Below are 25693 nucleotides of genomic sequence, written 5' to 3' on the forward strand. Positions count from 1 at the left end.
ATCTTGTCCAGTGGCATCACAGCCACCCTGTGCAAGTCAGCAGAATGCTGATCAAGCAGGTCAGTGGGGTTCGTAAGAGTGCTTCCTCACAGGCATCCAGATTAGCCTCAGACTAAGGATAAAGCATGTGCCATGACTGTGCCCAGGAAGTAAACCCCTGCAAGCCAGAGTTGCCTCCCTCATTCTCAAATACTCTTTGCTATACTCATTCCTCTGCTCTGATGACAGCCTGTCATGCTGGGATCAGCACTACACCAGTACTGATTTCCCCTGAAAAGGGTCAAGCAAACAATTGACAAGGCGTTGAAGGAGATGTCCCCTCTCAGTACTTCCCAGCTTACAACCTCACAGTGAAAGGTGAGGGGTGGGAGGAGTATTATCCTCAAAGCCAGCAATCATCTGCAAGTACATAAAGGCCATCCTCTACAAGGCTTATAGGACCCACTGCAGATGAACATGAAGAGCATCCACAGGAGCTCTGAGGACACAGGACAGGTACACAAAGGAAAGCACCAGTTCATCAGTAGTTATGCTGCCAGCAGGCTCCAGGGGCAGAGCCAGGCACAGGGTGGATGCAAGGAAGGGCTGGTTGCTGACAGGCACAGAGGAAGGCCCTGGCACAGGGCTGGCAGGGAAGATCTGCCCCTCTGAGCTGAGCTGGGGAGCTCACCTGTGATGAAAGCTGTACTTGGAGCTCTTCGTATGAGGGATGTTCTTGCAGCCCAGGGTTGGGCAGCCTGTGTGAGCAGAGGAGGCTGGTTCCTTTGGCCCTAGACCAGAAGAACAGGAGACAGACTGTCGTAGACACAGCCCCAGACACCCCAGCCTGCACCAAACAGGAGGATTTTCCCAGCGGAAGCCGTTCCTCCCTGCCCACTCTTGACCAGCACAATGGCTGCACGTGGGCAGATGATGGTGACTGTGGGGACCTGCCACACTTGGGCCCTGATACGAGGCATTGCCCCAGGCCCAGAACTTACTAAGAGGAGGCTGCAGTGGATGACCAGTTTTTGAGCACCAGCCTATGGGGTGTATGTCTGGATGATCTGCGTCAATCCAGAAATCATAAACGTGGCTCCAGCCGTCAAAATGGATCTAGGGAAATAAGCAGAGAAGTCACCCTTCAAACCTCAGTGTACCCCCGTGAGCAGCTCCGAAGTCTTATAAGCAGACAGCATGCGATGGAGCATGAACTGCAGCACAAGATTCTGCTCCACTCCTGGATCCAGGCACTGGAACTTGCCATCTGCCACCTTATGCACTGTGTGCTTCCACAGACCTCTATACACTTTGCCATTGCAACTGGCAGTGAATTAGGAAGGGCAAGAGCAAGCCAGCACAGCACCTGGACCCAGGCTCAGCACTGAGACTTCAGAACCCACTTTTATCCTGTGATCTTCCACATCCTCCACACTGGCCACTCGGATGTAGGAAGGAGTCCTCCTGTCCACTGCCTCCAGCTTCATGTTGACCAAGAAGCCATGGGGTGGGCGCTGGAACAAGGGAAAGTGTAGGTCAGCACCGAGTAGGGCCATGTTCCAGGATCCTGTCACTCCCAGACTACTTTGCTTTCCCAGAAGCACACATGTTCCCAAAGCCCAGCTCCTATACCCTGTCCTGTCCAGGTAAGAGCCATTGCTGCTCATATTGGCTACCAGGAGAGTGCGAACTGACCTCCCAGATCTAAGCTGTGTTTTTAACAAGATGGAAAGGCTGCGACCAAGGGAAGAAGGCCTTCAAGAGTCATTTGGGGATTCTATAGCACAGCTGCACTTGGCTGGACACAGCTGTTGTTGCAGCAAGTGGAGACAGCTATCAAGCAAACTTAAGTGATTTCCCATCTCACAGCTTCTGTCTAGCAGAGGTGATAGTCATACTTGCGATTTTTCCCCATTTGGAACTATTTGCCCAGGACAGCCTTCACTTCTGAACCTTGAGCATAGATCTGAATCCCAGGCTTGTAGTAAGAAGATGCTAAACATCACTTTACTTTTCATAAATGTGAAGACCTGACAATGGAGAAAACCTGAATTCCTGCCCAGGTACAATGGAGCAAATGATGTGGCACTCACCACTTTAAAGGCCCAAGTTGGGACAGCAGATGCTCCGGTTTCTTTTAAGTACTTTTCCCAGATGAAGTTATCAGGGTCAGGATAATCTAGAAGGGAAAGATGCAGAAGGTGAGATACACACCAGCAGGAAGACAGCAAGTAACCCAGAAGGCCTAGAAATACCAACCATGCCTGTGCCAGGTATGTGGAAACCTAAGAGACATTGAGATGTGCTACTATTTTGCCCTGGACCACAAAATCCAGGGTGCAGGAAAGCAGAAACATTTGGGCTTGCGCACATAGCTTGTGTCTTCCGGACCTCTCCACTTGGCCTGACACAAACATCATGATGGACCTGAACACATGTACAAGAGACTCTTGTACACGCCACCTCCTTGGCCATGATCTTGCTGAAGGAAACTGCCTGGGCCTACACGCAAGCACAGGCCATGGGGTTTGATTCCCCAGGCATCCCGTCCCACCCCAGAAAGCCTGTCTCTGAGGTGATGTGCCACTGAAGGCTGTGTTCCCCATCCATCAACTCACCTTGAGGAGGTGTGAGGGGTTTGCCATGCTCCTGACACCATCCGACTGGGTGAATGTATGGACTGCTGGGGTCACACCTAGAAAATACATCTAAACCATTATATAGGTCTGAGACACCTGTGTCACCTCTGCTAGACTGTGCAGGCTGCCAGGGCCTGGGATAGGCCAGCAAGTAGCACAGTCTAGATCTACACCACCAGCAAAAGCCCCTGCAGAAACCAAGGCTTTCTACAGCACCTTCAGCCCAGAGTGATCTAGGGGACTCTAGGCCCTAGCAGGGCAAGGGCTAGAGTAGGGTACTCCATCTCACAAGAGCAGGACATGAATGTGCGTTGGATGGAAGTGCTGTGTCAGAGCTGCCCAGGGAAAAGTAATCCTGCAGGAAGGGGGACATGCCATGTCTTTCAGAATTCACAGCAGTCAAATCTGGGCAACCGGCGGGGCTCACATTCTGGTCACAGCTCCTAGTATGTCACAGAACACTTGAGGTATGCCTTGGACCAGAGCATGAAGCACTTCGTGTACCCAACACCAGCAATCAAGGAGCAGCCACAGACAGAAATTGCTGCAGCCCTACAGCTCCTTGGGGTGCAAAGTAAGAGGGTATCAGAGGGCTTCAGCCACAAAGCAGAATCCTATTTGTGCTACTTAGCTTAAATTAGCCTCAACTGGGACACCTCTCCACTCACACCCAACAGAGGCAAACAATGCCTTACCCACAAGCTCAGGAACTCTTTTTTTAAGAGTAAGTATTCAGCCTCTGCCTCAGTTGCATTGCAGAAAACCCTTTCTGATGCCCAAGTGGGTATCAGGGTCAGGCTATGTTTGTGATCAGACCTGTCTTAGCCCCATGTTAACTAAAAGGCCACAGCAACATCCCAGAAAGTGACAGTGGACAGGTAAAGGTTTACACTCCAGCACAGGTGGGTGACCCTCTTCCTCAGTCTCATAATGGTCTCAAGTTGCACCAGGGGAGGTTTAGATGGAATGTTAGGAATAATTTTTTCATGGAGAGGATGGTCAAGCATTGGAACAGTCTATCCAAGGAACTGATTGAGTCTCCACCTCTGGACATGGGTTAGTGATGGGACTCAGATGACGGTTAGACTTTATGATCCTGAACGTCTTTTCTAATCTACACGATTCTATGATTGTTACTGGGTCAGTCTATGAGTGCAACAGGGTCAGATTGTTGCTGGGTCTGCAGCAGCATGCTTGCGGTATTGTCCTATGTTTTCTAAAGCACCTCATCACTCTTGCTGAAGCAGCAGCAAGGTGCTACTGAGAGCTGGTACTGGGACCCTAGAAGCCTCTGTGCACTTACCAGTAGTCATAAGTATCATCCCAGTTGTCGAAGTGCACCAAAAAGCGATCGTCCACCACATCAGTTACTGTGGCAACACAGATCAAGGAAGGATTCATGCGGTCCACAGCCTCAAGCTTCATGCCCACCTCGAAGCCCGGAGGAGTCTCATGCTGGGAGGAGAAAGGGGCAAGTTTCTTTCACAGCCTCAGTCCCAGCACCCTCTTCACCACTTCCCTTGCCTGCTGCAAGAGAGCAGTTGCCTAAAACAAGACCCTCTCAGGCCTGCAGGCAGGCCTAGGGCCACTTAGGGTCACAGAAGGGCACTGTCCTCCCGTGTACATAAGAGAACAGGCAGAGGGTAATTAACTAACTCTGGCCATACAAAGAAAGAGGAAAAAGTCTTCAAAACCTCAGGATCTTCTGTGAGGAGAGAAAAACTGCCTCCAGCTTATATTGATTCCAGTCTAGTCATGTTCCTTCTGTGTTAGCAGTTACTAATGCCCTAGGTTTGGTAGGAAGAGCTGGGACAGTGCCCTGCATCCTACCTTGCCTTTATTTCCTGGATCCCAAATCTGTGGAAAACACTGTCTCGGGTGTTCTAATGGGATTGTTGCAGCGATCACATCCCCACCTCAGCAGGGAACCCATCCATTCATGGACTTAGCCACAGTAAATAACTTGAAGAGACTGATTTATCAGTAGGTTTAGTTTTCTCTGCAGCTGAAAAGAAACCATCAGCATTTTACATTCCACTATATTCTCACTTCCCTTACCCAAGCTGCCGTATGAAAAACAAAGGCAGAGACAGAAATAATGAAGACAGAAAACAGAGACAAAAGAATTATACTTATGGAACGTTAATAGTTTGTTTGGTTTTCTTTGGCAAAATATTTGTTGAGAATAATACCTATTTCTCCCCAGTCGATACCTTTGTGACAGATGCTAATGGTCCATAAGATGGACCCAGATGAAAAAGCAAATCAGCTCAGCTCCAATTTTGGGCACAGCAAGCCTGTGTCCAAGGTAAAGATCTTCAGCAGCTAAGCACACCACATCTTGATAAGCAACGCAAACAGTTCATTCTCTTGGCCCTATGCACTGTGGCTTTGAGAAGTGTGGGGTGGATAGAGAAAAGCCCAACATTCAGTTGGAGAGGAGTCACCCCAAATGTGCAGGCTCTGACAGGGAGGAGAAGCTGCTACTCACAGTGTTTCGGATCATGAAGAGGTGCTTAGGAGCTGCCTGAGCCTTTGTTATCTTCAGGTAGTTTGTCCAGCTGAATTCTTCTTCCTTATAACCTAAAACCCCTCAGGAAGAGAAATGAGAGCAGCAAGTTCACAGGGAGACAAGAGGTCCTATGGTCGAGCCCAGACATCCTAATCCAGCCAGCCCTCATGCTGAGGGTGGGCAGGGTTTTGAGCAGTCCTTGAGCACCTACAGCCTGCGGTTTAGGCCAGTGTCTGACTTCAAAGGGGTGCTACGAAATGCTAGCATTGGAGTGGAAACACAGCTCAGCGCTGGAGAGCGCTGGTCCTCTGCCCAGGAGTGCACTGCACCCAGGCTGGGGTAGCACAGCCACTGGGCCCCAGCCTGATCCATCCAGGCAACAGGGATTTGCCCCAGAATGGGAGAGAGCAGAGAAGTTTAATGTTGATGGGTACCTAAAGTGGTGTCCTGTGGCAACACCCAGCACAGTATCATCCTTCCTGGAACCCAGGGAGCCATCCTGTTCCTATCTCCTTCTCTTGGACTGGGGGCCTGTTATTCATCCCCTTCCTTCAGTAAGGCCCATCAACCAAGACTCTTACCTTTTGGAGGCTGGAGTTTGTGTCCTGTTTCTTCAAACCAGCCGGCAGGGTGGATGTCAGGAGAGTCAGCATTCAGCCAGAAATCATGGCACTCAGAGTAGCCGTCGAAGTGGAGACGCATCCGATAGCCACACACCTACCCACAGGAAGGGCAGGAGAAGGAAAGGACCATGGACACCTCCTGCTGTCCCTGGCTGCATGTTGCACCCACCACCCCTTCCACACACCACTTCAGCATAGCACTTAAGGAAGCCAAGCACTTAAGAAACCAAAATCGTATGCCAGTGCACAAATCAGGATGCCAGACCCAAGAGCTATTCAATATGGAGCAAGGTAAGTACAAGGCCAGTGCTAGCCAGCTTCTGAGTAGGGGGTTTCAGGCTGCTGCTTAAGATGCCACAGTAAAATATCTTTGTATTCACTTTATCTGATGGATCCAGTGAGTGCAAATATTCCCTTTTCTGCATCTGTGGGAGATGTCTGCACAGAGATTTAGCTAAATGCCATGTTGCTTTGGTGAAATCTCTCCAGTAGCATGAACAGTGTCCACTGTCATGTGGGTGATTTTCCTGGCTGCCTGCTGGCCCAAAGAGAAATGCAAGGCAAGTCTGATCTGGGGGCATGACAAGTGACTGAGTGGAGAATCCCAGAGCCAGAGGGCCTCTGCAGACACAAGAAAAAGCAGCGGGACACCTCCACATCTTTCATCTCCAATGGTCAGACCTGTCTGAGTGGCATCAACTCAAAAGTAAGAATCTGTTGCCATTACCACAATTTCTTCCCCCATGGTTCACTGTGTCAGGGTGGTACAGAGAATAACCAGGCCAGTACATGGCAGCTGCTCCACAGCACTATCTCCTGCCCTTACAAACAAGAAGGAAACACCAATTTGCTTGACAGATGTGATGGATTGCTAGCTCATCTCATGCAGTGCTGGCAGCAGAATGCAGGTGAGGGCCCTAAATGCACCTTCTCCACCAGCTTCCCAGCAGCACCTCCCCTCCTGCAGAGCCTCCCACTGGGCAGGAACGAGGAGCACAAGGAGGGGCAGAAGGATGCAGAAAGCAAAGGCACCTTACCTCAGCCACCGTGAGGATAAAGTACATAGATGGGTGTTGTGGATCAATTCCCTCCAGCTTCATCCCCACTTTAAAGCCATTCTTGTGCTGGGAAGCTACTTGGTACTGGAAACAAAAATTAAACTACAATGTAAAAGAATGGCAGATGTAAATGGGTCTAGAACCATCCCAAGGAACAAACATCAGCCTACGGGAGCTGCTAGGCCCAGGAGATTGTGGGCAACAGGTTATGTTTTTGGCCAAATTGTTCTGCTTTTTCCACATAAAAAAAAAACACCTTCCTCCACCTCCTTTGTGGAGGAAGACAAACTCCGAGACAAACTCCTCCGAGTTTGTGTCTCGCTGCTGTCAGGGCAGAGTGTCCCTAGGCTGACAGGGAGTGGGACACGGGGTGTGGGCTCCTCTTGCACCCTAGCAATCAACCAATGGGAGGTGGGGACGCAGATCCCCTGCATGGCCTCAGGAGAGCCCAGGCCTGACTCGAGGAAGGACTGGAAGGGCTCCACCAACCAGCCAGAGCAATAGGCAGACACAGGGTGCTTGGGACAGGGACAGCATACTGCTGGGGAGCAGGACTTGGGGTCAACAAGAGCTGGAGGCTGACTGGTCACTTCCAAGTGAAGATGGGAACCCCACTAAATAGGGAAGCAAGGAATAGAGGAGAAAGAGGAGGAGTGGGGAAGAAAAAGGTACAGAAAAGAGAAGATGAAAGAGGGAAAAAGACAGGAAAATCCCAACTCACATCCTGGAAGAGATCTAAAGGGGCAGCGACAGCTTTCTGCTCCTCCAGGTAGGACGCCCAAGACCAGCCTTCTTTCTTCTCCTCGCTGGCACCTGAGCGCAGCACAAACGCACACACAAGAGGCGCTGCTGAGGTTCCGCTCCAGCCCCAGGCCCTGCCTGCCTTGGGGCAGGTGAGCGCATGGGTCCCACTGGGGCCACATGCCACTCTCATACACAGTCCTGCATACCTGCAAAGCTCAGCATTGTCCTACCAGAGCCCCATCTCCAGCAAACCTGGCCAACTGCCCAAAGAGGGACAGAGCCAAGTGATCCCCCCTCTCACACAGGTCCCTGTAACCAAAATGTCTTCTGCTGCTGTACAGCACTCTAGAAGGCACCTAATTACCATGACAGACAAGCCATCTTGTGAAAAAGCATCAGGACACCTCTGTGACCCATTCTCCAGCCAGTACATCCGAAATGGCCGGAGTGCTGACAGATCTGGGACAGCCAGCACAATCCATCTAGAGGTCTGGGAATCACTCCCCGGTGCAAGAGGCTCCCAGCCAGTCAAAACACCTTCCTCTACCACTTCAGAGGTATGAGCTCTGCTATCTTCTCTGACACATCCACCTGAGACCTCCTCAGACACCAGAGCCACTCTGATTCCCTAGAGATGCATTTAGCCTCATAGAATCATAGAATCATAGAATTGCTCAGCTTGGAAAAGATCTTCAAGATCATCAAGTCCAACCACAACCTAACCATACTACCCTAACAACTCACTGCTAAATCATGTCCCTGAGCACCACATCCAAACGGTTTTTAAATGGTTTTTATAATACTCATTTAAAGAAGACAATATCCAAAACAGCAAAATATGTTCAGGGAATGCATGAGTACAAATTTCATGCTTCTAGAGAGTGACAAACACACTTAGGGACAGAATGTGCACCTAGTCTGCTGCACCGAAGTATCCAGATGTGTATTTTGTCCACTGATGAACTTCTAAAACATGAGAAAATAAGCATTGCTTACTTGTAAGCAGCACTGCTTACTTGTAAGCAGCAGGGAAGATTACGTGTTCAGGACTCAGACTGTAGAGAAAAGGACCTGGCAAGCATGTATAACCTCTCTTTTCAGTAGTGTTTTACTCAGTGTACTCATAGAATCATAAAATCACAGAATGGCTTAGGTTGGAAGGGACCTTGAAGATCATCTAGTTCCAATCTCTCTGCCGTGGGTAGGGTTGCCAAGCACTAAATCAGGCACTAGATAAAGTTGCCCACAGCCTCATCCAGCCTCAGCTATAGTACTTCCAGGGATGGGGCATCCACAGCTGTGGCAGCGCCTCACTACCCTCTCAATGAAAAATTTCTCCAACATCAAATCTACATCTCCCCTCTTTTTGTTTAAATCAATTCCCCCTTGTCCTATCACTATCCATCCATGTAAAAAGTTGATTTCTCTCCTGCTTACAAGCTCCCTTGACGTACTGGAAGGCCACTGTCAGGTATCCCCTCATCCTCCTCTTCTCCAGGCTGATAAAGCCCAGGCTGTCTGCATAGAAGAGGTGCTCCAGCCCTCTGAGCATCCTTGTGGCCCTCCTCTGGATCTGTTCAAAATCAGGGTTTCACAATCTAGAACCTGTTACAGTCCCTGCACTTTGCTACGGAGCTGGAATAGTTTCATTTTAAAATAACAAGTATGACCTTTCACTTCAAAGAAAATATATTTTCCATAAATGCTTACTTCCAGTATTTTCCCAAGTTTTCCTCTCCTCCCTCACCTCCCTGTCACACGACCAGGTGAAAAAAAAAAAAAAAGCAAGCAAACAGCGCATCCCTCAGCTTGTCCAATTTCCCTCTGATTTCACCACAGCTTTGTGTTTGAGATTCGTTCTGATTCATTCTAGGAATAGATCCCTGTGAGATGAGACAATCCCAAATTACTGTGCTCCTACAAGCCAAGACCTACAGGAGCAGCATTCAAACCTGTGAGTTCCTGATCCCAAGAGGGAAGTTCCCTGTGAGACCATCCAAAGAGCAGGGAACAGCCAGACAAGGCACAGTCAGGTTACTGCTCAGGACAGCACCTCTCAGAGTGGAATATCCACAAGGGAGGGTTGATTCCCAAAGGGAGGGACCAGAAAGCACTGTACAGTACAACACAGCTCCTAAAGAAGACACAGCCATATCTTGTAAGGGTGCAACCATTCCATGGGGAGAAAGAGAGGAAAGGAAAGAAAGGGAAAGAGACAGAGAGAGCAGGATCAATCAAGCAGAGGAGTTCACAGGCTTTCAAGAACATACCAATGTGTGGCACTGGTGCTTGACTGCTGGAGCACCAAAACGCTGGCTCAGCCCCGCAGGATTGCAGTGGGACCCTGCAGCCCTCACCATGCAGCTCCATTCCCATCTACACTGCTGTGGCAGAGGACTGCTCATCCCACCACCCACCTGGCCCCTCTGTACCGTGCTGGCTCCAAGCGTCAGCCTCTGGATTGCTGATAGCAGAGTCTCCCACAGAGTTTTTCAGCTCTTCTTGCTTTTCCTCCTTGACACAAGAGCAGACAAAAGTGTTAGATGGCAGGATTTCTGGCAGAGGTTTATGCTGTATGTCGTACCTTAACACCAGTGCCAAGGGCCAAGATGAGCCTCCAACAATGTCCAAGATTCAACTGGTACTTAGCCCAGAAATGGGAAGCCAGCAAGATCGATCTGATGATGGGAAATTTTGGTACTGTGTGGTAGCAATCACATCTGGTGTGGATCTGCTATAGCCAGGCCTGGCAACTACGGCTTCTTTGCCTTGTCAAACAATCCAGTCCCCCAGAAACACATCACACACAGATAGGTGCTCTCTTCAGCACTTCTACTCTAGAGTGGCCTAGACTCAAGACAGTAGTTGAGAGCATTCACTACCTAAAACAGCCCAGTCAGAACGTGTCCAACACTGAACATTCCCATGCACTCAGTATGCCAAACAGCCAGCCAAGTGTTTAGAAGCCATGATAGTCCATACATTCAAGTCTTTTTGGAATTAACAGCTTCTGGTTACCCCTTCAGCATACTGCTAATATGGCAGTATTACTGCCATACTGAAAAACACTGATGAGAGCTACACACACTAACAGGGCATACACAGGTGGCCCAGACACACATGCTCATCCTGCCTCCTTCCTACCATTTGCTCAGATTCATATTCTTCTTCTGAAGGGCTCTGGTAATCCTTCCTCTTTCGTTTCTTCACTGGCTTGAGGATTTCAGTGGCATTGGTGCTGCTGGCAGAGTTTTCCACAATGACAGACCTACACAGAGGAAAGGAAAGTAAACCACTGTGGTACAGTATGCAGCAATATCTGTGGCGTTGGTAAGGGAGTCACTCCTGGAGAAGTGCTGTTGTTGCATTTCCTATTTGCGCACCATTCCTTTCCTCCTGACTAACGTATACATTCCTCTTAGTGCCAAAGCTGGCAAGAGGTCAGAACAAAATACAGAGCAGAACTACCCTCGTACACTAGTACTGGAAACCTGAACCTAGGGATGGATCCACAGAGATGCTGGAAAACCAGTCACATGTCAGTAAGCAGAACAGTTGGAAATGCCCCTGCGATCCACACTTCCCACTGCTGTTCAGCCTGAAGTGCCCACTGTAGCAAACTCCCAGAGCAGTCCTGCCCCAACGGATGCATGTTTATGAGGCCACAAACTGGGCAAGAGAAAATCTGTCTTCCTGCACCTTTTGTTGCCCCTTGGAACAAATCGTTATCTCCCCCACACTGCACCCTGGGCACCCTGCCTCCAGGGAAGATGGAAACAAGTGGGATCCTCAGAACCTGCCAGAGATAGATGAGCTTGCATCTCTTCCTGGAAGCACGCTGACTAGGGGAGAGAGGGCAGACAGATAGACAGATATGGAGCAAACTCCCCTTCCTTTACCTTTCTTTGAACTGCTGGTGACAATGCTCGCTGCAGAAACCCCTGCCTTCCCAGGCTCCATCTGACACATGTCTCCGGCCACAGGTATCACAGTGGCACATGCTATCTCCTGTAGGCAGTTTGGGTTGCTCTGGCACATCTGAGTCAGAGAGAAGAGGAATAGTGAGGCCCAAAGAGCAGCAAAGAAAGAAAAAAAAAGCAGGAAGCAGGAGACATTTGCCTTGCTTATGTCCTAAGCCAGACAACACATGCTGGATGATGTTATCCACCCCCAGAAGTACCACTATGGTGCTCTTACCCTGAGCAACAATACTATTGTCCCTGCTAGTGGGTGCCACATCTGAGTCCCCATCTTTCTTCGCATGACCCTCCTTTATAGCTTCTGCTGGAGGCATCTTGTCAGCACTCACCACCTTCAGCGTCCCATACTCATTTATTCGAAACTATGCCATTGAACCGAAAAACAGAGGGAAAAAGTTAACAAGGAGGATAGAAATGTAACTTTATAACTAGTGGGTGTATATGAGTTCTGAGAATAACAGGGGCATGGCTTGGTGATTAATGTGTCCAGAAAGAGGGCAGCTCCTCCAATGACAGAGGTGAGCACAAAGGTCATCTGTTCTGCTGCCCTTCCACACAGTCCCTGCTGGCTGCTGAGCCTGCCCCACATGGTACAAGAAGAGGGAAGGAGCATGAAAGGCTCTAACCCCAGCCCTCATCTGCAGTCTGCCTGCACTTTGGTGTGATCAGCACCAGCTGGTAGCACTGATAAGGCAGTGTGATGTGATGCCCTGGGACTAAATAGAAGCTGAGAAATCAGTGCACTCTGTGCAAGCTATTCCGTACTACTCAGTAGCCTCAGTACACTTACAAGCTGTCTGATGAGTGCAAGGCTGCTGCTTTCAGGGTGAGTGCAGGATTACGTTGGGAGCCAACTCCACAACATGGCTAACAAAGGCAAAATGCCCCACACAGAAAGTAGCATCCCTCTGACTCCCTGTGCAGGGCAGACCGCTGCAGCCCCAAACACAGCATGTACATGTGTTCTCTGCTAAGCTCACAACATGGTGCAGGACAGTCACAGGGATGGGGAATGAGCATCCTCACAGAGCAGGAACAGCTGAAGGATTCTCCATCTGGGCCATAGATACTGCCAGGGCCCTGCATCATATTCCAGAGGTCCCAGGCTGGCACAGGCTTGACAGTTGCCACGTAAAAGGGCAAGCAGCTGGAGGGAGCAGCAGAAGGGTGGGAGGAGGGCAATGGTTACACTTACCCGCAGGTTACTCCCAGGCAAAGTAGCTACCCCATCTTTCCACTCCAGCACACGGACTGTGTTGCAGGTCTGCACCCCGCTGATCTGAGGGATGACAGTGGCTGTGATGGGTTCGCTCCCTACTCCCTTCTCTGGCCTCTGAGCCCCTGTGTTTCTCTGTGGCTCCCTGGGGAATCTCTGGATTTCTAAGGTGCTTGTAGGAAGGTTGATGGCAGTGGCATTTGCTTGAGAGGGGAAGAAAAGAAACAACCAACCAGAGACATACACAGAATGTTTTGCTGATGCAAACAAATCTTAAAGGAACCACAGCAGCCTCAAGTAACAGACATCATCTTCCAGCCAGGGGCTCAGTATCACATTCAAAGCACTCGTGCAGGCAGTGTGGCCCAAGAGGATCTGCAGTCAGAGATGGTGGTGCTAGGAGGTGGCACTATCCATATTCAGGGGGTCTTACTTCAGCCTAACTACAGCCTGCTCCCATGATCAGAATGCCATGTTGTAGCTGTGTGCCAGTAAGCTTCTGGGCTGCTCAATGAATGCACTATACAGTCCATGGCTTTTCCACAGCAGGAACCAAGAGATCAGGAGGAGGAACAATTAGGACATTTGCTTCTACACTGCTCAGCTGGGCCAGATTAGCGCTAGAGTTGCAACACAGGAGCCCATATGCTCTGCAAAGTGGGCACCCAGGCAAACTGCACTGCACTGGCACAGGGTCAGTGCCATAGATCAGGGCTTCATTTCAAAAGTTGAGGGCTTTTGATCAGCCACAAACTATCCAAGTGATGTGAGATAGCCACAGAGAATTTCTAAGACAGTAACAGCAGCACAACTTTGCCTCCCAAGGTTTGGGAGGATCACAGACATACAAAAAGTGTGATAGGTATCAATGCATAGTGAGAAAGCTAGGGAAGCCCAGTTAGACAGGACAACCATAGAATCATAGAAAATCCCGAGCTGGAAAGGGTCATTGTGTCCACCTCCTGGCTTTACAAAGGACCACCCAAAAATCAGACCACATACCTGGTAAGATGAAGGCAGTCGTTGGCAGGTGGGTGCTCTGCACAGTGCTCTCAGTGGTGACCACATGGACGCTGACCTCTCCAGCAGCATTCCCCTTCGTGCTTCTCACAACCTCCATCTCTGCCCTGCTGTCCATCACGTTGTGTGGGCACAGTCTGAGATACTGGAAACCAGTAAGCATGAAAGAAATCAAGTTGGTAGCACAAACACAACAAAAAGAAGTGAGAAAGAGACCATGGAAAATGGTCTCTCCCTTTCCACCACCTTTCACGAGGCATTTCTCTAAGATGTATTAAAGGCCCATTTATCCCAAAAGAGAAGAGCATGAAAGTCACAACATGACCTAGTAAAGCCCATGTTACATGATTCCAGCCTGCGAACATCACTGTTTTTTTCTTACCTGGCACAACCATAAGAAGGGATGAGTGCAGCAGGTTTGCTACAAGCAATGCTGCTCCGGGCTCTGAGGTCTATACCATTCAGATGAAGATCATGACTGAGGTTTGGTGAACCCCACACTGGAGAAGAAAGAGGTCCCTGAAGTTCACCTTTCAGTTCTCCAACTGTGCAGTGACTCTTGATTTTCTTCTAACTGGCCATAAGAGAGAATTTCACAAACAAGATTTAATCGGGAGGAATATTCATTGCATGCAACTGAATTTCTCACAGTGTCAGTGATGTTCAGCCATGAATTTCAAGGAGTAGGCAAGGTGAATGGTTGGGGGGGGGGACCATCCCCTGCCAGTCTGGAGCCTGGCGTGACTTCAGGCCTTCCTTGTAGTCACAGAACCTAGTCTGCCTAGGTTCTAGATGGTGAATCTTCCTGAATGGTCTCAGGCCTTGCCTGGTGATCTGAGTTCTCAGCTGGACCTGTCCATGATGGCTCAGTACTTGCTCCCCTTCCCAGACACCACAGGCCAGGCCAAAAGCTACTCCAAGGCCAATGAGAGCACTCTTGGTGTGGATTTGTAAACATACCATTGCCATAGCTGAAAACCAGCAGCTCTCAGAGCTCTCCCACCATTCCTCATGGGCTTCCATATTGTTAGACAACAATTTATCACCAACATAGCTCACATTAACTATAGTTAAACTTTTAATTCAGTATTTCTGAGATATTGCCTGCACAAATAACACCAAGTCCCAGAGCACTGCTCTGGTTCACTGTTCCATAATGTCCAGGAGCCTCAGCGGTGGAACAAGAGTGGGCACCAAACAACAGACAGGCTGAATAGTTCCTTCCTCACCTCCAAAGGAGTGAGAATTAGGGTTGGAGACAGTGTTTGCAACTCACAGCTTTCAAAACACTGGCAGAAAAGCACCAAGAAGCTCAACCTGCTGTGAAATACCTCAGATGGAGAACATCTGAAGAAATAAAAAGGGAGAGAAGAGAATATGCAGGAGCACAGCTGCAGCTATGATCTGCCCTAGCATCACTGTTGCAGCAGGAGCAAAGGCACTGGCACACATCCCTTTGGACAACCCTTCTCTCTGAGTGGGACCTCTGTCAGATGTCAGGGAGAACAGGCCCACAGCTGAGACAAGTCAATCTAACATTCATTTCAGCAGTGGCAACAGTGGCAGTGGGTCACCTCCACTGGTGCAGATTTTTATGAGCACAGGATGTAGGCTCTTGTTCATCACTGGTAAAAATACATAGCTAACGGTGGTGACTAAGTTGAAAAATAGTGTTTTGTAGCAGAGAATTTGCTCAATCAAATACCGTTATTGTGTTCCTTGTATCTGTTGCAGTTTCTATTGAAATAAATAGGAGGCACTGCTTTTGGAGTGACCCACACATTTTTTTGTTGGTGATGTCCTGGTTTTGGCTGATGGTTAATTTTCTTTATAGTAGCTGGTATGGTGTTGTGATTTGGATTTAGGATGAGAATAACACTGACAGCATACCAATGTTTTATTTGTTCATCAATAGTGCTCAAGGACATTTCAGCTTCTCCTGCTGCCTTGCCAGCAAGGAGCTGTAGAGGAGTCAGAAGGCGCTGGGAGGGGACAGAACCAGGACAGCTGACCTAAACTTGCCAAAGAGATGATCTATATCATACAGCATCATGCTGTATGGGGTGAGTTGGCTGGGGGGGCTGCTGCTGCTTGGGGATTGGCTTGGCATTGGTCAGCAGGTGGTGAGCAACTGTATCGTGCATCATTCATCTTGTGTATTCTTTTCTTTTTGCTTTTTTTGAAAAAAAATTATTATTATTATTTTTCCTTCCTTTTCCTTCCTATTAATTTGTTGTTACCTTAACCCAAGAGTTTTACTTCTTTTTTTCGTTGATTCTCTTCCCTATCCCACTGTGGGAAAGTGGGTGATAGGCTCTGTGGTGCTGAGATGTCCACTGCATTTACCTACAACAGTCCTTTTGGCACCCACAATGGAGCCTCACAGATCGAGATAACAACAGATCTAACCTGAGTGTGTTAGAAAAAATGTGTTTGTAATTTGCTGCAAGTACTATATTCATTTAACAGTTGTCAATTACAACACAGATTTCATTGCTCTTAACATTGATTTATTTGCTCACAAGGTTTTTTATGTAACCCCTTTCTAACTGTTTCTCATCTCTGAGAGCTGGGTTAAGTTTGGGTTTGGCTTCCTCAGTTTTTATATAACATCTGCTTATGTTACAGTGGCCATGAGCCTAATCTGGTACTTGTACTCAGCACTGCTGGCATCCTTGTACTTCAGAAACTATTTCATGAAACTATTACTAAATACACTTTCTACCTTTTCTCCACAGGAATCTGCAGAGGACATCTCTCTATTCTCCTCCACCTTCCTCTTCTCCTCCAGGCTAGTTTACAACAGCTCTTGAGAATTTTGAATATCTTTGGAATGATCGAACAAGCAAACTATTGCTATGTATCCAGAGTGTGTTTCAGGTTCTGTCTAAGGCTAAAGAACCATTTAAGAATATCATGGAGAGACCTGCCCTGAAGCAGGATAGTTACAAGCGGCAGGGTGTATGAGAGGATACAGGCAGGTGTTTCAGGCAGTGGACACCGCCAGCGCTTTGGAACTTCATGTCTGAACAAGAGCAAAATATTGAAAAACTGTTAAAATGTTGGCAGCACACAAGTCACTGCAACGTTGTTGTGGTTTAACCCAGCAGCAAGCTCAGCACCACACAGCCAGAGGGACAGGGGAGGGAATCAGAAAAAAAAAAAGTAGAATTTGTAGGCTGAGATAAAAACTACTTACTAAAATAGAAAAGGAAGAGAGAAATAATAGTAATGACAATAATAATACACATATACAAGGTGTGCTCCAAAAGCAATGCCTCCTATTTACGTCCAAGGTAACTACAACAGATACAAATAGCACTATATAATAAAACACATTCTCAGCTACAAAACATTACTTTTCAACATAGTCACCACCGTCAACTATACATTTTTGCCAGCAATGAACAAGAGCCTGCATGCTGCGCTGGTATAAATCTGCACCAGCAGAGGTGCCCCACTGCTGCTGTTGCCACTGCTGAAACTTGGCACCCATTGCTTCACTGTGCCAGCATCCACTGTTTGGTGTTCATAAACATTCAGCAAATGTGGATGAATGTCAATGGCTACATTTCTTTTCCACATGGAGGAGTTCAGTTCCACACTTTTGCATTCCCACATCAGATACCATTTTGTCAGACTGCCCCTCTGCTGCCATCTGCCATATCACAACAAAATGGAATGGGATATTGGTGGGAAGGTTCAACTTCTACTGCCATCCCACCAACATCTGCCTCTGATGTTTTGCGCCTACACCATAAAATATAGCATCCCTTGTATATATTTACAAGCAATTGCTCACTACCCGCCGACCACTGCCGAGCCAGTTCCCAGGCAACAGCAGCCCCCCATGGCCAACACCCCAATCTTCAGCATGATACTGTATGGTATGGATCATTCCTTTGGCAAGTTTAAGTCAGCTGTCCTGGTTCTGTCACCTCTCAGCTCCTTCTGTGTCCCCCAGCTCCTTGCTGGCAGAACATTACAAGCAGCTGAAACTTCCTTGGCTCTGTACAGCTCTGCTCAGCAATAACTAAAACACTGCTGTTTTATCAACACTGTTCTTTTCTCCTAAACCCAAAACATAGCATCATATCAGACACTCTGAAGAAAATTAACTCTGTTCCAGATAAAACCAGGACAAACATGCTGGGGCTTGGCCTATGTCTACTGAGCCATACTCAACATTAATCCAACTCCCAGCACAGACACTGCAAGCTAATTCAAGCCCTGCAGCTAATCCACCTCTGCTGACAGACACTGTGGCTAACACAACCTCCACTACAGGGATGGTGGCTGAACCAGACAGCCTGCCCTCCACAGTTATCAGTCACTGCTGTATCAAGAAGAAACAAATGAAGAAGTCAGCTCACTTAGTAGGGGAAGAAGAAGCTTCTCCTAGCGGGTACCAGGAGGAAGAACTGGAAGAGGCAGGCTACTCTGCAGCGGGGCCATCACAAGAACAGGAGGAGGAAGAGACAGAACTGAGATGTGAGAAACATGAAAGGATTTCAGCCGTCATCCAGGCAAGAACATTGTCTCTCCTGGTTACTCTGATGTGAGGATAACAGGGCTATTAGCCATGCAGGGAAGCTATGCAGCTGGAATCCCTCCCGAGGGAAGAGGACACTGACAAGGGGATTGGAAAAGGGCCACAAGCCCTCAGACTCTGGACGTGACTCCTGTCGGGCATCATATTCCTTTAAAGAAGATGATGTATGTCACCTAGGCAAGTGGATCACCATGAAAAAAAGGTATCCTGCACCTCCATCAGGTGTGCTGTGCACGTTAGCTGTGTTGGAAATGACTTATGGTCACCTGGATAACAAGCAGGTAACCAAAGATCCAGATGAAGCCCGTGCATGCAATCAGTGAGGCAGAAATTTGTATGGAGCACACAACCATCATATGCCAGTGTGCTGGAAAGATGGAAAGTAACCAACAGTGCAAAGAAAACCTCTCCCTTCCCAGTGGGCCTGCTTCTTGGCTGTGAGGAAACTGCCTGAGGGGTCCAGCAACTCAAAGAGAGCATATCCTCTTTCCCACCTGTATGGACCAGTATCTCAGCTACTAGGAGGAAGAGTTCTTCTACTCATCAGAGAGGATATAGTGGGTATTTGTCAAGTCCCACTCCATGGTTTTATCTGCATGACCATGCGGAAAACACAAGAAAGTAGGAAGAAAAAATCTATTCTGAAGCTAGAAGGGCAGGTGTGTGAGTTGCAAGAATAACACAACTGCCAAAAGAGGAAAATTACTGCTCCAGTTTCTGTTGGGCAGTTCCCTAGACAGAATAGGAGGGCTAACCATATTTCTGATCTTAATGGAGGGACTTCTGGCTTACATTTATTACATTATTACATATAATTAAATAATGGCTACTCCAACTAGAATCATAAAATGACTTAGGTTGGAAAGGACCTTAAAGATCATCTAGTTACAACCCCCTGCCAATGACCAGATCAGGCTGCCCAGGATCCCACACAGCCTGGGCTTGAGCCCCTCAAGAGATGGGGCATCCACAACCTCCCAGGGCAATATGTTCCAGCACCTCATCACCCTCTGAGTAAAAAAATTCCCCAGACATCTAATCTAAATCACCCCTCTTTTACATTCTCCCTTGTCTTGTCATTATCAGACCATATAAAAAGTCGGTCCCACTCCTGCTTGTAAGTTCCCTTCAAGTACTGGAAGGCCGCAATGAGGTCTCCCCCTCAGCCTTCTCTTCTCCAAGCTAAACAAGCCCAACTCCCTCAACCTATGTTCATAGGAGAGGTGCTCCAGCCCTTTGATCATCTTCATGGGCCTCCTCTGGAACTGCTCCAATAATTCCGCCTCCACATCCTTCCTGTGCTGGGGGACCCAGGCCTGGACACAGTACTCCAGATGGGGCCTTGTGAGGGCAGAGTAGAGGAGGACACCAGTACACAGTGTACTCTAATGTCATCAAACTATAAAGAAACAGAATCCATCTGTATTTCTGGAGTGACAGGGGGATCCCAAGAGCTAACTGTATTGGATGCCAAAGCAAGCCAAACTGGGAAGGAGTGGCAAAAGCACTCCATTGTGACTGACCCAGAGGCTCCATGCATCCTCGGCATACTTCAAGGACCCGAAAGATTAACAGTGGGCTTTTGGTATAGCTGCCCTGGAGATGGAGAGTAAACATCTGTCTACTTTGCCCAGCATCTTGAATGACCCTTCTGTTCTGGGGTTGCTGATGGTTGACAAACAGCAGGTAATGACTGCTGCCACAACAATGCACTGGCAACAATATTGTGCCAGTCGACACTCCCACATTCCCCTCCATTAGCTGACTGGTGAGCCAAGGAGTAATCAAGAAGACTCAGTCACTCTTTTAAGCTTTAGTAGTGCCATATGGCCAGTGGGGAAGTCTAATGGAGAATGGAGGCTGACACACTACCACAAACCCACCAAGGCAAGTATCATACGCTCACAATGGTGGAAGCAACCACTGGACAGTGGGAAATCTATTTCATGCCCTAAAGCCACTGAAATACTATCCTGGGCCTTGAAAAGCAAGTCGTCTGGCAACATAGCACCCGAGAAAGAATTGAACCAGACAGCAACACTCATCTCCAGAACAACCTCATAAATACCTGGGCCAAGGAGCATGGCATTGAGAGGGTATACCACATCCCCTATTATGCAACAGCCTCCAGTAAAATCAAATGATACAATGGACTGTTAAACACCATATTGGGGTACATTCGGCAAAAGCCACCTGGTTAGTCAACACTCGGAGATCTGCCAGTTGAGCTGCCCCTGACCAGTGAGAAGGCTAGGAGTGCACAAGCAGGTGGGAGGGGACTCTACTAGGACAGTTGATCCAAACTGGCCAAAGGGATATCCTATACGATATGGTGTCATGCAGAACAATAAAAATGGGGCAAGTGGCTGGGTGGGCTGCTGTTGCCCAGGGACTGGCTGGGCATTGGTGGGCTGGTGGTGAGCAATTGTGCTGTGCCTTACCTGGTTTGTATATCCCTTTCTGCAAACTATGCACACTCATTCCTCTCTCTTACTTTCTGTTGAGGGAAAGAAAAGGACCTCACGCTCCTGTTCTGAGTCTAACAAAAAAGCCAAAAAGGAGAAATGCCATCCTAGGACACTCCAGCCATGCAGATATGGATGATTTGTGGTCCCCACGGAGATGACCACAATAGGCTGGCTGGAAAGAATAATTTATCACAAACTCTCAAGTAAACTTGCATCCAGAAACGCTCTCTTTCTTGGCCTGCTTTCCTCCAGTACAGCAGTTTTTGCAATCATGTATGTGCAATCAATGTATGCGTATACAGCCATCTGTCTGCAAACAGACCCTGCCAGAGTATTTCAACCAGTTTTGACAGCAAGACAGATGTCTCCATAATAATGGTCTCTAGTAGTAAAACCTTCATGTCTGGGAGACAAAGAATCTACATAGAGAACAAGGTCCCTGTATTGCCCTCACCTCACAAGGGAAGGTGTCAGCACGGAGAATGAGCTGAATTTACTGGGGACAGCTGACCACAGCACACATACTTATACACACAGAGGAAACTGGCCACAAAACACATTATAAGGCAATTAGTATTCTCTGCTTCTGTTCCTTCTGAAGTTTCTAGCTCATCAAACAAAAAATGTTAGGCTTTGGACACTACTGCCCTAGACCAGCAGCACCAGGACTCGGAAAGCTGCCGTTTCTATTGCTGCTACGCAGAAGAGGCTCCAACTCTGCTGTGACCTCATACTTTAACTCTCGCAAACCCACAGCAAAGCCAAGGGAAGATCCCTTTGCAAAGAGGAGGGTTACACTCTTTGGAATGGGCCATCATGGAGAACACAGAAAAGCAGCTCACAGCTGAGAGACATTGTACAGCCCCAAGAATCAGCACTTCACAAAGCACACTGCAGTCAAAATGTGTATCTTTTAATCACATAATTGATTTAAATTAGCGATATGTAAAACAATATTACGTGCTTATTGGCTTTGTGGCTTCTGAGAAAGTAAAACATCTTTCAGTTCTGCGCTAGTCTGTGCTGGGGACCACTTGTCTGGAAAGTGGTCCCCAGCAAGGAAAAGGTCCAGGAAAGGACCTCATGGTCCTAGTGGATACCAAGTTGACAACAAGCCAGCAGCATGCCCTTGCCACAGAGAAGGCTGATGGCATGCTGGGCTGCATTAGTAGTGTGCCAGAAGGTGATACCTCCCCTGTGCTCAGCACAGCTGAGGCCATACCTGGAATGGTGGGTCCAGTTCTGGGCTCCCCAGTAGAAGAGAGACTTGGAACCACCAGAGAGATTCCAAGCTGAGATATGGATTATTAATTACCTCCAGTGTGAAAACGAAACCATTAAGAAAAAGCAATACTTTGGATCATGTTAAAACTACATGTGGAAAAACAGCATTTTGGAGACACGGTAGGCTGGGAGCTGCTTCCTTGGATCCTCGTCTGTCATCTGGCATTGCCCAGAGCAGATGTTTTAAGAGACAAATGGCACTGTAATAGTATTTGCTCCATATTGTTACAGAAGCACACTCAGCAGCTGGCCCAGTGGTAAAGGCAAGCACACATACCTCTTCCCTTCCAAATCTGATTGCTGCTTTAAACCTACTATAATAATTATAAATCCTTTGGAGGTAAATAAGAGCCTCAAAACCCTTCAAGTTTTTGCTCCAGCACAGGGTGAAGTTTGGAGTGGACTGAGGCTGCCTCCATTGCTCTTCTCTGTGCTGTGGCTGTTACCTACATCTCAAAACAGGATGAAATGTCCTTCAGTGTGATGAGAGGCTGTTTTTGTATTGCACATTTCAAGTTAGGCGTGGACGCTGTGAATATTGTCATCCAGAGAGACCTAGACAGGCTCAAGCAGTGCAACAAAGCCAAGTGCAAAGTCTGGCACCTGGGTCATGGCAAACCCTGCTATCGATACAAGCTGGGGGACTAAAGGATGGAGCACAGACTTGCCAAAAGGACCTCAGGGTACTGGTGGGTGACAGCTGGGCATGAGTCAGCAATGTGCCCTCAAAACCCAAAAAGCCAACTGTACCCTGGGCTGCATCAAAAGAAGTATGGCCAGCAGGGTGACGGAGAGGATCCTGCCACTCTCTGTGCTGTGAGGCCTCACCTGGATTACTGTGTCCAGATGTGGAGTCCTCAGCACAGGAGAGACATGGAGCTGTTGGAACACATCCAGAGAAGGGCCACAAAAATGATCCAAGAGATGGAACATCTCTCCCATGAGGACAGGCTGAGAGAGCTGGGGCTGTGCAGCCTGGAGAAGAGAAGGATCTGGGGAAAGCTGAGAGTGGTCTTGCAGTATCTAAAGGAGGCCTATAAGAAAGAAGGGGACAGACTCTTCAGCAAGGTCTGTTGTGATAGGACAAGGGAAAATGATTTCAAACTAAAAGAGAGGAGATTTAGATTGGGCATAAGGAAATAAGTTTATTACAATAGGGGTGGTGAGGCACTGGAACAGGTTGCCAAGAGAGGTGGTGGATGCTCCATAACTGGAGACACTCAAGGTCGGGCTGGACAGGGCTCTGAGCACCTGATTGAGCTGTAGGTGTCCCCACTCACTGCAGAGGAGTTGGACCAGATGACCTTTAAAGGTCCCTTCCAACTCTAACGATTCTATGATTCTCATACAGAAATGGGAGAGGGAATGGCAAGCTCACAGACACAACTAACAAAGTGGGAACACTTGGAACTTCTCTCCCACCTGTCATCTCTAGGAGCATCACTGTCACTGAGACCAGCTTTTGGGCCTGTGGCTCTGAAGTCATGGCTCTCAGGCACACACAGGGAGAATACAAAGTTACCAGTGATCTCCTATGCCATCCTGGGATGAGCAGAGACCTTGCCAGCCAACTCCTGCTCTAAGCACCGCCCAAAACATCCCAGCCTGCAATTCCCTACCGCTTATGAGCAGGGAGATGCATCCAAAGATAACTGAAATACAGCCCCCAAACATTTCAAAATACCATCTTTTATCTTCTAATTAAAAAAAAAAAAAACAAATTCAGAGCCTATGCTAGACCATCTAGGTGTCGGGGAGGTGTGCCCAACCTGGGGTGCTGGACAGACAGTAACGTGGCCCCACACCATCATAAACCTTTATTATGTGCCTTTAGTGATATTCCTCATGAGTCAATTGTGCGCAGCTTGAGCGCTGGCTGTGTGGGTGACAAGGGGATGCAGCAGAGGGGTAAGCACAGAGCAGTGCCCATCTGCCTCTCACACACATGCACGCCCCAGGTCAGGTGGAAACCTGTGGGTGGTTATGGGGATACAAAAAAGACTATTTGGAGCAGAAGCTGCGGAGCAACATAAACGGAAAGCAAGGCTGAGAACCAAGGACATCTCCAGAAGAAGAGAAAAGCAAAAGGAACAACTCATGGCTCTGACTGGATAAGCACCTGCACGCATGGTTAAGAAGTGTTTGTGGAATGTTTTGTTGGCATGTAAAGGTGGATGGGAAAGTTAAAAGAGGAAACTCGTGAATGCATATAAGGGATGTGAGAACCTGTAATAAAGGATTTGGATTGTTCACACCTGCGTCCATGCCTGGCTGCCACAGGTGGTACCCACGGCACGCACTTTGCCCCTTGGTGAGCAGAACGCAGAGACTGCCGATGCTAATATTTCTACCTACCTACTGTCGTCTCAACAGGAAACATGCCAGAAGAGAAAAACTGTGGATGAAAGAAGAGTGTTCCCAGAAAAACGGACAGATGAGTAGCTTTTTGTCAAGACGATTAATATGGCACTACGCTTCATTTGCAACGAAATTGCATCTGTTATCTAAGGTTACAATTTGAAAAGACGTTGTATGCAAAAACATGCTGCCAAACCTGATGCCTATCAATGAGCATTTTATTAAGACAAAAGAGCATAACTGAGAAAAAGTGCCATCTCAATGTTTGTTTTTGAGTTACAGCTCAGACTGACTCTGTTAAAAAAGTTCGTCATGCAGAAACATATCTGATCACACAAAAAATCAAAACCACTGACTGACCGTGTGTTTCTTAAGCAGTGTTTGGTAAACTGAAGAAACAGGAAAATCTACAGAAAGAAATATGGAGAGAAAAACTGCTCATTTCAAGCTTTACTCTTTGGCAACAGATGAAAGTGCTGATGCTATAGATATGGCTCAGTTTGCCATTTTTCTTAGAAGTATTGATAATGAATATCACATCACTGAAGAAATAGCTGCTTTGTTGCCATCGAGAGACACAACCAAATCTCTCCATTTGTATTATGAAGCAGTAAAAATGACATGAGAACAGTTTTCTTTAACCCCTGTCAACATATCTGGCGCAGCTACTGATGGTGCCCAGTGATGGCTGGTGAAAGAGGGACTTATAAAATTAATAGAAGATGACACCAGTGCCGCCAGCAACTCACATCTGATGGTTATCACCAAACATCAAGAGGAAATGTATGTGCCAAAAAGCTTTAAACATGGATAACATTGCGCAAATTGTCATCAAAGCTGTGAATTTCATTAAGTCCAAGGGACTGAATCATCACCAGTTCCAGGAGTCCCTTAAAAGTACGGATGCAGATAGTGGGGACATCATTTGCTCTTCCGAAGGAAGGTGGCTGAGAGGGGGTAAAACGCTCCAAAGGTTTTATGGTCTGTGAGATGAAATCACAGCATTTATGGAATCAAAAGGAAAAATTGCACGAGAAGTTGAAAATGAAGCATTTTTGGTGGGTTTGACCGCTCATTTAAATGAGTTGCATATGCGTCTTCAAGGTGAAAAGCAGTTTATCAGTGCTGTTTCAAATCACAGCAGCGTTCAGAATGAAGCTTAAATTACCGCAAGCTCAAGCAACAGCAAATAACGTAATGCATTTTGAAAGGCTGGCTAAACACGGTCCTGCAAACGGCAAAAAAAAAAAAAAAAAGCGT

At 47.8% G+C, this 25693-nt stretch overlaps 1 protein-coding gene across 4 annotated transcripts in view; it reads right to left on the reverse strand.

The window, feature by feature from the left end:
* The window catches only part of L3MBTL1 (L3MBTL1, histone methyl-lysine binding protein), a 35630-nt gene that overhangs the window by 7964 nt on the left and 1973 nt on the right, over nt 1-25693 (reverse strand). The window contains exons 2-18 of one of the 4 annotated variants that reach the window (XM_021416704.1): nt 14154-14341; nt 13754-13916; nt 12731-12954; nt 11753-11897; nt 11455-11593; nt 10700-10823; nt 9973-10069; nt 7533-7624; nt 6791-6895; nt 5712-5847; nt 5110-5210; nt 3922-4073; nt 2598-2674; nt 2073-2158; nt 1383-1493; nt 981-1095; nt 671-770 (exon numbers count right to left, since the gene is read on the reverse strand). In XM_021416704.1, coding sequence (XP_021272379.1) covers nt 671-770; nt 981-1095; nt 1383-1493; nt 2073-2158; nt 2598-2674; nt 3922-4073; nt 5110-5210; nt 5712-5847; nt 6791-6895; nt 7533-7624; nt 9973-10069; nt 10700-10823; nt 11455-11593; nt 11753-11897; nt 12731-12954; nt 13754-13889 — 1940 coding nt within the window. In that variant the 5' untranslated portion in view covers nt 13890-13916; nt 14154-14341. Of the gene's footprint in view, nt 1-670; nt 771-980; nt 1096-1382; nt 1494-2072; nt 2159-2597; nt 2675-3921; nt 4074-5109; nt 5211-5711; nt 5848-6790; nt 6896-7532; nt 7625-9972; nt 10070-10699; nt 10824-11454; nt 11594-11752; nt 11898-12730; nt 12955-13753; nt 13917-14153; nt 14346-25693 lie in introns of those variants that run through there. The other 3 variants (XM_021416705.1, XM_021416703.1, XM_021416706.1) reach the window with 3 other exon arrangements.

This window comes from Numida meleagris, chromosome 19 (genome assembly GCF_002078875.1).
Source record: "Numida meleagris isolate 19003 breed g44 Domestic line chromosome 19, NumMel1.0, whole genome shotgun sequence".
NCBI lineage: Eukaryota > Metazoa > Chordata > Aves > Galliformes > Numididae > Numida > Numida meleagris.